Here is a 13,989-nt window from a genome sequence, read left to right on the forward strand (position 1 = left end):
CCGCGTTCTTGTTTTCCTATGGACTCTGCTCACTGATATTCCCAGACCCCGGCCTGAGGATTGATAAAGCCAAGCTTTAACTCAAGACCAATTTTCAAGACAGCAATCTTCTCTTGTGTATTTTTGATTAGACTTAGTTCGCTCATTATTATCCTGGCCCAGTTTAGTTTATTTACCATGTATCATTGTTTGTTCTTTGCTGTTCAAACCAGTTTGGGCTGCTGGCTATTTATGTTCTCATGCTAGGTTCACCCCATCACTCATAGCCCTGGGCTGTCCCATCTTCACTAACCTACTAACCTGTCTCTTATACACATCTAGATGTGTATAAGAGACAGCAAATCATACTTTAAGTACTTCTCGAACATGAGGCATCCAATGGGCATTTTATTACAGTATTACACCACCTCGAGTACACATTATTCAATATCAAGCAAAGTGAAGGTTTAGTAACGCTTAAGTTAGAACCTCTAATGTTTATCCAAAGAAGTATTCAAGATGGAGATTACATTTTCATTATCATCACTAGACACGTTGCTGTTACAAACTCGTGCTGCACATTAATAAATTATGAAATGCAGCACGCGGCCTGTCTTTGGTGGTCATGTGGCTGAGAGTAATGTGATATCGTATAGATCGCTGATTTATGCGTAAATTACTCCGTATGGGTAATAGATACATATGTTTTAGATGGCGATTGAGGGGTTTAAATCAAATTTTAAATAGACAAATATTCNGCCTGTCTCTTATACACATCTAGATGTGTATAAGAGACAGTGATACCACTGTACAAATATTGCGGTGGACACATCTTCCAGAAGTTTCAATGCAAAGATTCTTATTTAAAGGATAATAAATTGATTCGTAGTTGTTTACTCGAATTACTCTCACCTATATATATAAATGAACGTTATTCAATTTATTTTAAACATTTTTCATGAATTCGCATTAAAATATTTATTTTGAAATTAACCTTGTCAAAGTAACAAAATAATTTGTTATAGTTTTAGGCTTCCAAAAATATTTCAAATCTCTATCAGAAATATCATAATTGATCATTCTCTTGCATTGACTATATTAACGTTATGATCCGTGCTGCCGCTGCTGCGATCGTCATTTGTTTTCGCAGTTGCATGTCGGGCGCTTGCTTTTGTTGTTCTATTTAGTCTTGCTCCCATGAATTGCATATTTATTGCGTGCATCATCAAAAAGTCTGCTTGACAGCGTAGTCACGGTAGCTGTAATTACTTTATTAAGTTTACTTCTTTGCATTCATATTAAGAGACAAATCTTTAACGAACTAATACTTTGTATAATTTTAATTGTTGAGTAAAAGCTGCGCCTGCAGCCTTGCTGGCACGCAACATTTCCAAGTGAATTACCTTATAGAAACTTAGCATACCCATACGTGTTTTAAGCCTATAAGAAGTTCATTTTTTTGCCTCAAATAATGTATCAAAAAACTGGTGTAGGTGTATCAGGAATAATATATGAACCGTCAATATTAGAATTCCATCCTGCTATAAGTAGACCAGTAAAGTATCCTGGTTTCCTGGATACCAGCAGTATCATGCATAAGAAATTGATTTAAATCTTGGGTAAATGAGGAATTGAAAAATGAACTGATTCTAAAAAAGCTGTGGTTTGCCACTATGCCGATTCTTGTACTTTTCTTGACTAGACTGGCCTTTTCATCAGATCTAGATATCATATCAGTTGTTCCGTAGGCAGGGTACGAGGCATTTTAAGACTAAACATTTGCTCATGCATGGCCTTGTGTTGTCTAGTCTGTTCTTGAATGCGTTCATACTCGGAGGCTCGGAGCATCAACAATATCTTCAGGGAGGCTGTTCCACATGTCTCATGATGTCTGTGACTCGAAGCGAGAAGAAATGTTGTCGCGTGAATAAGTTGCACCGCAGTTTTTATAGTTTATAGCTGTGGCCTCTGCCCCTGGTGTTGGTTCTTGTTTCAAATTCTAGTAATCCTTCTGGGACCTTGTACAAACCATGAGTATACTTGTATACTTCAATGAGGTCACCACGCAGGCGACAATAACGGAGACTGGGAAGCTTCATAATCTTCAATCTTTCTTCTTAAGACTTGCCCTTTAATACTTGATACTTACTTGATACTTACTTGATACTTGATAAGTTCAGTGTAAAAAGCCTTGTGGCCTGTTCACCACGCCTGGTTGGGGGGGTTGCTTCTTGACTATTTGGCCTAGTTGGGGGGTTGCTTCTTGACTATTTGGCCTAGTTGGGGGGTTGCTTCTTGACTATTTGGCCTAGTTGGGTTGCTTCTTGACTACTTGTTGCATGCGTGGCTAGCAGTTAGTCTAGAAATGCCAAAAGGGGAGCTAATGACAGCATTCGGGGTTGTACTGTTCTCTGCGTGTTGCCCAGTGTAGTCTAGAAATGCCAAAAGGGGAGCTAATGACAGCATTCGGGGTCGTACTGTTCTCTGCGTGTTGCCCAGTGCTTGTCAAGCCTGATCTTGAAGGCGTTAATAGAGGGGGCAGTGACGACGCTGTCCGGCAGGCTGTTCCATATTGACACAACTCTGTAGGAGAAGTAGCCGGCTCTGACGTTCAGTCTGCAGCGGCCCTTGGCAAGTTTCAGGCTGTTCCCGCGAGTATCTCTGCCGTCGTGAAGGTGCAGCTGGGGGTGGTCAGCTTTGTAGGCGCCGTGGACGTACTTGAAAGCGTCGATCATGTCCCCCCTTAGTCTTCTGTGCTCCAAGCTGGGTAGACCGAGTGAGGTGAGGCATTCTGGGTACGGCTTGTCCTTGAGGCTTGCGATAAGCTTGGTTGCCCTCCTCTGAATGTCCTCAGGTCGGAACACAGAGTCTTGTGCCTTGGCTGCCAGACTGAGTGGCCGTACTTGAGCATCGGTCGAACGAGGGATTTGTAGAGCTGGATGAAGATCTCAGGCGTGATGCAGTCAAAGGTTCGCCTTATAACACCCAGTACTCGGTTTGCCTTAGCTGTTGCTTGCGCTACTACTCGCTACTCCTAGATGCGATCACTACTCCTAGATCTCTTTCGGTGTCGCTTTCCTTCAGTGAGGTCAGGTACTCTTCGCCTTGAGCATTGCAGCCTCTCATGGTGTACTGGACGGTGTTGCTGGCGTATCCAAGGCGAAGCAGGTTGCACTTTTTGGGGTGGAAGCGCAGCTGCCAGTCCATAGACCACTTGTGGAGTCTGTCCAGGTCCTCCTGCAGGGTTTTTCTTGCCTCTGGGATGTCACTGCGGGCAAAGACTTGTATCATCTGCAAATAGCTCCATGTGGCTCTGGACATGGCGCCGTAGATCATTGATGTACATCACGAAGCAAATGGGCCCTAAACAGCTTCCCTGCGGAATACTGCTCCGTACATCTGCTGGACTTGACGACACGCCGTTCACGATGACTCGCTGAGTATGGTTTGCCAAAAAATCTCTGACCCACTTGAGTACTCTCCCCTTGATGCCATGAGCCTCCACCTTCGCTACAAGTCGCCTGTGCGGCACACTGTCAAATGCTTTCATGTAATCCATGTAGACCACGTTGATGGATCCTCCTTCGTCTAGGGCCTCAGTCCAGATGTCTAGGGTCTCAAGGAGCTGGGTGACACAAGACCGCCCCTTGGTGAAGCCGTGCTGCTTTCTGCTGATCAGGCTGTTGCGCTGCAGGTGGTCGACGATCTGCTCCTTGAGTCGACGGTCTGCTCCATGACGGACGATCTGCTCCATGCACTTGCATAGAATGCAGATCAAACTGACTGGCCTGTAGTTGCTGGCTAGAAGGCGACTGCCCTTTTTGAAGATGGGGGTCATGTTGGTGGTTCTCCAGTCTCCGGCTATGGTGCCGGACTCCAGGGACTTCCTAAAGATGATTGCGATGGGCTTGGCAAGAGGTTCAGCAAGCAGATGGGGGCTGATGCCATCAGGGCCTGGGGCTTTGTCCTTCTTCAAGCTCGCCAACTGCTTTCTCACTGCCTCTTCTGTAATCTGGAAGTCTGACAGCTCCCTGTCGTATGTGTACTCAGGCATGTCAGGCAGGTCACCTCCTTTCTCCTCTGTGAAGATGCTTTGAAAAAAATTGTTCAAGAGGTCTGCCTTCTCTTTGTCTGAAGTGGTCTTTGTTCCATCCTCTTTTCTCAGGTCAGCAACGCCTGATCTTGTCTTTGTTTTGGCTTGATAAACCTGGGATTATCCATGTTGGACGTCTTTGAACACTCTCAACTAATTTTTTGTCCTTTTCAAGTCTTGGTGAGACAGTGACCACACAACATTTCCAAACTCTTGGTTTGGGCGCATGACAGAGGTGAACAACAGCTTCATCATTTCTATATCTAGGTTGATACTTGTAGGAGCGTCTGATCAGCCCAAGCAATTTATTGGATGTATTAACTTGCATTTCAATATGCCTATAAAATTTTAGCTCCTTGTCGACACAAACTCCAAGATCTTTTTCCACGCAAGACTTCTCAATCATAACCCTCTTGTTACAACCGTGTCTTCTTATGCAGTAAGCTTGCTGTTCATTGTTCTTGCCGAGGTGAAGTACTTTACACTTGTCAGCATTGAAATGCAGCTGCCACGCATCAGCCCAGTCAACTAAACTATCAAGATCATTTTGCAGTTGCATTTTATTTGACACATTCTTAACTGTATTATAAACTTTTGTGTCATCGGCATACATGGAGCACACACTTGACACTACTTCTGGTAGATCGTTTATAAAAGCGACGAACAAAATAGGTCCAAGAACGCTTCCTTGCGGTATGCCACTGCGCACAGTTACCCAGTCTGATACGGTTCCGTTAATGCTGACACATTGTCTTCTGCCTACTAGGAAATTCCTGATCCATTGGAGTACATTTCCCTCTATTCCCAAAGAATTCACTTTACGTAACAGTCACTCATGCGGAACACCATCAAATGCCTTGGCAAAATCGAGGTACACTGCATCCACTGACACACTTTCATCCAGCAAGCAAGTCCAATTATTCAAGGTAGACAGGAGATTAGTGGTGCATGATCTTCCAGCAATAAAGCCATGCTGACAGTCTGATAGAAGATGGTTAACAGTCAAGTGATCTATAATCCTATCCCTCATAACCGATTCCATCACCTCACACACAAGTCACAACACTTGTGAGACTTACAGGAAGGTAGTTACCTGGGTTACTCCTGTCACCTTTTTTGAACAGGGGTGACACTTGGGCTTCTTTCCAGTCAGCTGGCAAAGTATCTTCGATTAAGGTTTTTCGAAAGAATACTGTTGAAGGGCCGGCCAGGACGGTTGCTAATTCATTGAGCAATCTAGGGTGGAAACCATAGTGGCAAAGCAGAGACTTCTTTAGACTCTCCATCAAGTTCATTTTTGAGTCTTATAAGTAGACCAGTAAAGTATCCAGGATACCAGCATTATCATACATAAGAAATTGGTTTAAATCTTGGGTAAATGAGGAAATTGAAAATGAACCAATTCTAAAAACTCTAGTTTGTCACTTATGGTGGAAACCGTCTGATCCAGATGACTTGTTGGGATTCAGGGAAACCAGGCGCTTGAGAACCTCCTCTTCATGTATCTCAAAACTAGTTAACTTTGGGTCCACTGGTCGCTCCTCAATAGCTGGAATACTGTTCAAGTCCTCATCTGTGAAGACGCTGCTAAAGAACTGATTTAGAACATTGGCCTTGCCCTTGTCAGAAGATATCTTCCGTTGATTCATATTCAAATTAGCAATACCGTCCCTTGTCTTACACTTCGAACTAGCATACAAAAAGAAGGCTTTCGGGTTCTTTTTCAAGTTTTTGGCAATGTCTTTTTCAAAATTTTTGACTGCAGTGTAACAAGCTTTTATAGCTTGATTTCGAGCTCTTGCATACAGGTTATACTCAGCATCACTACGAGTTGTAAATAACGCTTGTAGGCTTCCTTCTTTTCTTTTAGCTTTGCTTTAACCGTATTGTTCATCCACTGTGTTTTTCTGACTCCACCAAGCTTTATCTTAGGTACACACACATCAACTGCAGACATAACTACGTTCTTGATGAATGACCAAGACTCCGCCACATTCATGTTCATGATACAGTCCAAAATGTTCGCTGCACTCACTGATTCACGAAGTTTAACATAGTCGCCTTCTGCAAAGTTGAAACGTTCACTCTTCTGAGGCATCTTTTCTGTGTAGCACTTAATACTGAAAGACAATGACTGGTGGTGACTTTTGCCCAACGGAGCCTCGTGGCGAAGCTCTTCTATCATTGATTCTTCATTAGTAAACACTAGGTCTAGAGTATTTGGAGTCTGATTACTTCTAAAATGGGTTGGCTTTGTGATGTGCTGGTATAAAAATGAGTCTCTCACAGACTCCATGAACAAGGATGAAGGGTGATTCTCATCCCTTGGAGAGGATTCATGTGCCCAGTCTATTTCTGGATGGTTAAAGTCACCAACGATTAACGTATGCGACCTGCTGAAAGTCATGCTTGGTAGAAGACTGTTCAGTACTTTATTGTTATCAGAGGAACTGTTGGGTGATCTATACAGGACACCTATAAGGAGGCTATCCCTGCTTTTTAAAGAAAGCTCACACCACACTGATTCTCTAGCTGACTGGCGCTCTGCTGATAACTTAACTTGTTGGGCCCCATAAAAGGTTCTAACCCACAGAGCTACACCTCTACTACACTGCTCTTTGTTTGAATTATGAAAGCAATCAAAACCTGGCAACTGAAATTCAACTGGTAAAATTTCCCCCCTGTGATTTTTGGGGAGTGTCTCTTAATACAAATAATGTTTATACACTCGTTTCCGATCACAGTTAACAGTTCATTTCTTATGTTCAAAACGGAATCAGAGTTTGTGTAGAAACATTTCAAAACTTTTTTTGCACTTCCATCTTGATGTATGAATAAACTTTTTACTTTATTTACAGAACTGGATTTATATACATGATTTCCACTATTTAATTGTCTTCCATCTCCAATGACTGTCGGCGAGCGGTCGGAGTCCTCGTGAGATCTTGAATGGTGTTGACATGATTTTCCGTGTTTCTGCATCTGTTTTGCTCCTGCCCTGCCATTTCTTGCAGAAGTCCGCCCTCTCTAAAGGGGTGGAATCCTTTTTCACAAAAACAGACTTGAATTCAACAGTTTCTCCTAATTTTTTTTGCGGCTTTCAGCACGCTCCAAACCTGGGCCGGATCCTTCACAGTAACCAATAAAGGTCTGCCTGCATTAATAGCAGCATTCTTGGAGCGCAGCCTCTTGCATGATGCAATATCAACAGGTGTGCTTAGTGCTTTACTACAACAGTCTGCTACATACTTATTGTCGGCCATCACACGTTTGTTCGTCTTAGATGCAGTGCTTTCGGGAATGCCGAACCAAACAAGGTTGCACTTCCTTTGTTCTCTGTCTAGTAATTTGCGGGTGCTTTTGCCAGCAATTTTGGCTATGTCCACGTTGTGATTCTTCAGTTCCATCTTTTCCAAGTTTTCTGTATTTTTCCATTGAGCTCTCTCTTCAATCAGCTCTTTGCGCAACAAGCTCAGTTCATTACTCAAAGAGCCAACTAAATTACTCTCTCTGTGTTTATCTCTTTCCAATAATTTTTTTTTCATTTCAGCTCAAAATGCTGCAAACAGAGCAAACCAATTCTCTTCCATCTGCTTCTCGCTTTTCCTGGCCCGGAGAGTTGATTTCTCGCAGTCGCTACAGAACCAGTGAAACAACTCTGTTTTCTGTAGGAAAGAATATTCTTCAGAGCTCAGTTTCGCGCAACTTATGCAAATGAAATCCTTGCAGTGTTCACAGATGAATATCTGATCATCTTCTTTCAACAAGGTCTCTTTGCAAAACTTGCATGCATCTTCAACTACGCACTTCGACCTTCTGTTTGATTTTTATGGTGCATCTTGTTTCGAAGAACCGCATTCCTTAACAATCTTGTTTACTTTCTTCCCAGCCATGGAAATATCTTCTTTCTTAATTGTTTAATGATTTCTGGGTTCCTTCACTGAGATTTAGCTAAGGTCTCTCACAGCAATAAATCACCAGAAACAATAAATCACCGGAAACAAGCCTGTTTAACACAACTGCCCGATGGTAGTAAAGTTCCGGAAGTACAGCACAGCCGCCCAATGGTAATAAAGTTCCGGTAGTACAGCACAACTGCCCAACGGTAATAAAGTTCCGGAACTACAGCACAACTGCCCGACGGTAATAAAGTTCCGGAAGCAATTCAAAGCAGAAAACAAGGCGGTCAGGCTCCTGGAGCGACTACGCAGCATGTCTGATCTCCACCGTGTCTCAATCTGAACTTATGACGTGCCTGCTTATGACATGTTAAATATAACTGAACTAACAATGTAAATACCCTCAATTTTATTCAGGATTATGAAAACCTGGACACCAATCTCTTTCCATAGTAATTTCCATGCGCAATATACATCATTTACAAAAAGCTAAGAGATACCGGTAGTCATAATGTGTGCAATTATGACTCAAAACTAATATAGATTTATTGCGCGCATCACTCACAGTGATAAGAGTGATAACTTTTGGCGTTTTTCCGCAATATGAGCCATAGATGCATGTCTTTGCTTGGTACACATCGCCCACAGTATTAGAAGTGATTACGATAGGCGGCGTGAGTCAATATGAGCCACAACAGGCATGGCTTCATTTGGTACACATTGCCAGGAATAATGACAAATTTTAACCCTGAGCGATGTGCACCAAATGCGGCCACAAATTTTACTTGACACAATGACAGAACATACCCCTGCAGAGCTGCACACAACTTTTCTCCTTGCTATCTACCGGGTAACTGAAGATAACACAAGTTTGAACCTATTGCCCGTACGGCATTTGGGCCAAATCAGCAATTGCGGCCAACGTGTTAAAATGCACCAATTGTATATAGGGCATTTAGGCGAGTCTTAGATACTCGATCTCGGAATTCCTTAAATTCAACAATATTTTAGCCCAATTCGTCCCTTATTGAATGTTGAAGATTTAACAGTTGAAGGGCCGAAGTTCTTCATAATTGTGACAAAATAACATAGTAATCAAATCTCAAACGAGTATGGTAACAGGAAATCATTATGCAATGTGAATCGTTATTTTAGACGTCAAATGTAAAATAAATTTTACTCGATTACACGTCATAATCGCTTACGCATTTAGTTACACATTATAGCGTTGATGAGTATTTAAATCTAATTATTAATTGTCAATTTTAAATGTTTCTCTAAAGGTGAATTAGGCTATACCATTTGATAAAAAATGCTCATGAATAATAGCACAAAATTGGTTAAATATTTTGAGCCTAGGTAGATGTATAGAGTTTAGTAAAAAATAACATTCTTTGTAACATTTTTCAATGTTTGGAATGTAGGTACTTGATTCAAAAAATGTGAAAGTGATTCATTTCTTTATTTGCCCATCAGAATGTTAGTTTTTAATCATATGGCTTTGTACAGTCACTTCAATAATTTTTTAGCATGGCTAATTCCATTCTAATCCATCAACCCAGAGTGGCTCATGCTAAATTAAGCCAACTTATCCCCTATTTGTTCTTAGAATGTCGCCTTAAGCATACATCATCAACTTATCAATGTTTACCATGTCACTCAATTCTAAGAATTCATTCAAATCACAAGATACGGCCATTAAGTCATCATACAGCTAGCATAGGACAAGTATCATACTTTTCAACACAAGCCAAGAAATCTTATTATGAAATTTTGGAGATCAGTGAAAAATCTACTCAAGCTCAGGTGAGTTCATAAGCCAATATTCTTCTTGCGATGCTATAAAGTGTTGTTCTGAATATGTGTGGGTGAGAATTTTGCAGTTGAGTCATGTTTCTTTTATTTTTAACAAATAATAGTCAGCAAAAAATTATTATTCTGGCTGTTTCACTTCACTTGTGGCAGCTTTGTCATAGTTCAAATTTGACTTTAAACATCAAACAGCAGAGATTGATTTCAATTTTGGTCTGTCAACTAAAATGGCATTGCTCTGTCCCCTATCAACTTTTTCATAGGCTCTGGAACTTTGAACTTGTAGCTTTTTATTACTAATAATTACCAAGATCTTCACTTGCCAACTATTTTTCTCCAATAATTAGGACTAGGAGCAGCATCTCTCTTCCCTACATCATCTGAGGCTGTTGCTCATCAGTGTAACACATTTTGCTATATTTGTAGATTTATTATATCTTAATTCTCTGTTCTCATGAAAAGTCAAGATCATTTACACTGACATGCCATACTGGAAATTGAGAATGGATCTATGTATGCCTTTCTCATATCTGGAAAATATTTTTTCATGAGTTGAATACCTTGTTTTGAGAAATTATCTCTCATCTTAGTGTTCATACCACTGTTGGCTCTCTTTGGGCCATTTCACTAAGAGTTGAATTTGGTATAAAGTGCAAAACAAATTGTATTATGTATATGCAAAACATTAAGCTAGAATATTCCTTCAATTGCACATTGATTCCTACTGAGCTGCAGAAAGAACATTGGGCCTAACAAACAGGTTAAAAAAGAAAAAAAAAACTTGCAATGAGAGTTCAACTTTTGTCCTTTTGATATTGAGGTATATTTATTTTTAAACTTTCTTGGTTAAAAAATTTTAAGTTACAGTTTATTAATTTTTAAGTTTCTGACCACATTCAGAATTTACTCTTGAGCTCTGATATGACTGACATAGAATTATTTTTCAGCAAGATATACAAACTTTTATTTTGTTTGCTTTTTGATGAATTTCAGATCAAAGAAGCATATTACAAATTATCTCTGAAGTATCATCCAGATCAGCAGCAAGATTGCATTGATGCATCTGAAAAATTCCGGGCCATAAGTGAAGCCTATGAAGTGCTGATTAACCTTCAGAAGAAGAAGCTTTATGATAAAGGCTTGTATAAAACAACTGCTGGACCCGACACACCAAGCTCTGATGAAAAGAGGTTCAGTAATGCAGCTTCCCCTGAATGAATTCAATATTTTTAATCGACTCTATTTGTACGTATGTTCTATAAAAAAGGAAAAAGTTCTTTCATATTTATTGATTTGAAGAAATCACATTTTTTCAATCCTATTATGCATATGCACAAATTGACATCATATAATGCTGATTTAAATTATTGACCAAATGTAATGTTCTCAATTGATATTGCCTAGACTGAAAATACTTAGAATGAATGAATTTCACTGTTCTTAATGTTTTGAAGAGCTGTCCTAAATTTTTTTTGGTTTTCCAGAAGCTCTCAGGCAGTGACACCTGTTCGCCAGAAGCCATCAACTTTCTATGTGGATGAATGGCATCAAAAACACTACAGTCAAATGATCAAGACCAAATCTCAGAAGGCTATGAGAATCAAAAGAAGACAATTAATTAAAGATCGTCAAGACAGATTCAATTCATGGGGTGGTGGTTTCTTATGGCTCATTGCCTCTTCTATGATCTGCCTTTTGTTTTATGAAAAATTTACTTCTCATTAACTGGAGATAATGGTTAATTAGACTGATTCTGTTTACTTGAAATTGCTTTATAAAATGCTTAAGTGGACATGTAAGTTTTAAAATAAATTGTAAGTAAATAGAATCATTTTTTGGGTGTGTTGTTTATATAATTCTAACTAATAATTGTCTTGATGTAAAAAATATATATATAATACTAAATTTATCTGGCTAATCATATATATGTTGTTAAACAGATGACTGAGAAGAAGAGGACCCAATGATCAGGTTCTTACTATCATAGCTTTATCTTTTATTTCAAATGTGAATTTTATTTATCTAGTTGGTGTTTATTGAAATAAACACCAAAAATATGATATAATAAAATAAAATAATACAAATAAATAAATTGAGATAAAGCCAAAGCCAACCTGGTTATTTTTCAAATTCCTCTCCGAGACATAATATATTGGAGGAATTGTCATTATTTCATTTGATTAATGAAACGTTGATATTCCCTAGATGTGTTCAGATTAATATTTATGCAGGGACAGGTTGAGTCTGGTTGATTGTTGATATTGCGCCTGAAATTTGTCTTTGTATATTTTGTCTCATTGCAACCATGATGACTTGCTTCGGTAAATTTTTAAAGAGAAGAATTTTTGTCTATGGTGGCAGTGAAGAGGTACCGTAGTAGATTTTCAAATGAATGTTGTTGTAGTCTGTTATTTCGTGAAGCTGAAGCTTGTGTTGCTGATTCTTATTCTATCTTATGCACTCTAGTTAATTTATTGTCTTCTAATGGTAACAGTGGCTAAACAGGCTGTTGTATTGGTATGTCTTTGAAAAGATTTATTTACCAACAGAAAAAAACTGTATGTACCTGTTTACTCCAACAAGAGTAGGTGTGTAAATATAGCTTCTCTGAACAGAGGCCTTTTCATCTTTATTTATATCTGATGCACAAGCATTGCATTCATGCCAGAGTATAAGAAATAATTATAATGTGAGCATGGCAATTGATTGTTAAGCTATCAACTTGGCTGGTTCTTGTAATGGTTTTGAGTGAATAGAAGGAGCCAGAAAGTTGATAAAGTTTCATCTATAAAGTTATAAGTTATAGTTTACTGATGCCGAGTATATTGCTGAGTAGTTCTGTGTTCCACGCTGCAGGTTTTGGTCAATCAGTTGAAGATACAAGGTCTACTGAGCATTTTTCAGGCAGCATTCATCTCGGTTAAAGACAAGTTAATAAAAGATGCTGGCTAACATCCACTGAAGAAAGATTTTCCTCTCCAGACGTGGAATTTTATTTGTTTCAATTGCAATCATGTTAATTATTAAAGATTTTAAATTTTGTTAATCAATAACTGTTGGGTTAACTGTTGCTTGTTTTATCTTCAATGCATTGCGGCTTCACGGTGTGGTCTAAATGGCCCTGAAAAGCTACCGATAATTTATCTATTTTCTGATGCGTATAGCTGCTAGATTTAATTTGGCACGGTATTGTGCTGTCAATAATAATTATTTGAACATGCTAGTCAAGGATTGAAGGTCAAAATGTGTTAGTCTCTAGTAGTTATATTTTTATGTAAATAATCATTAGGGCTGTTTGGAATTGTAAAAAATAAATCAGCTTCCATTTAAAAGCTCTCAAAAGTGGAACGAGAGTAAAATATGATTTGAAGTGGATTTAGACTTTGTCATAAACACTTGTACTTATAACGTTCTGGTGCCGTACTGTCAAAAATGATTACAAGTTCGTAACTCCATCCGGCAATCACTGCCGGCTTTCAAGCCAAACGCACCAATCACTGACGATAAATGGGCCGCTACCTGAACTTAGGCCGTTACATGTACTTAGGCCGCTACCTGAACTTAGGCCGTGTAACACACCCGCAGGGAGTGGGACTCTCCTCCCCACTGGGGAAAATGAACGATCCTCCGGGCTCCTGAGTTATCCTCTTTTTGAAGTCTAACGTGTTGGATAAAGTTAAATTATAGGCTGTTCTGGCCTGGAGAGAACTCCGTGCGTGTTCTTCCTCTATGATTAAAGGAAGCTCATAATTAATGTTTAACTGGAGAATGCAGTGTGCTACCTAGGCTTGTTTTGAATTGTCAAGTAGCCCAAACAAGAATTCACAAGTTTGGGAATTGTTCATACATCGCAAGGCCACTTTATACCAATAGAGCTTAAAGTAATCCACACTCCAAGGGTTTGTCGTTAGATACCTATTTACTAATTTAGTTATGAAAAGTAATAGGCTTGGTAATTTTCACTGTATATTACATTTTAGCTGTTCAAAGCATAAAAGTTTCTGAAAAGTAGTTTACAAGAAATTTCAATCCAAGACCATTATCAATTTATGGAAAGCCCATTACTATATGATAATAGTAACAATTAATGCTTGGGTTATCTAAAATCTGGATCATAAATTTTATTTTTAACTGATGATGCATCCAATTATTGCAGTTAATATCAAATTATTCCGAACTAATCATTTAAATATAAATGAAGATGAT

At 39.2% G+C, this 13,989-nt stretch overlaps 1 protein-coding gene across 1 annotated transcript; it reads left to right on the forward strand.

Moving 5' to 3' along the window:
* Positions 1-9,408: 9,408 nt before the first annotated feature.
* LOC108679086 (dnaJ homolog subfamily C member 30, mitochondrial) lies at positions 9,409-11,820 on the forward strand. Its single transcript, XM_018167611.2, has 3 exons — positions 9,409-9,777; positions 10,777-10,973; positions 11,268-11,820. The coding sequence occupies exons 1-3, from the start codon at positions 9,502-9,504 to the stop codon at positions 11,506-11,508; spliced, it is 714 nt and encodes a 237-aa protein (XP_018023100.1). The 5' UTR covers positions 9,409-9,501; the 3' UTR covers positions 11,509-11,820.
* Positions 11,821-13,989: the final 2,169 nt, after the last annotated feature.

This window comes from Hyalella azteca, unplaced genomic scaffold (genome assembly GCF_000764305.2).
Source record: "Hyalella azteca isolate HAZT.00-mixed unplaced genomic scaffold, Hazt_2.0.2 contig212, whole genome shotgun sequence".
Lineage (NCBI taxonomy): Eukaryota > Metazoa > Arthropoda > Malacostraca > Amphipoda > Hyalellidae > Hyalella > Hyalella azteca.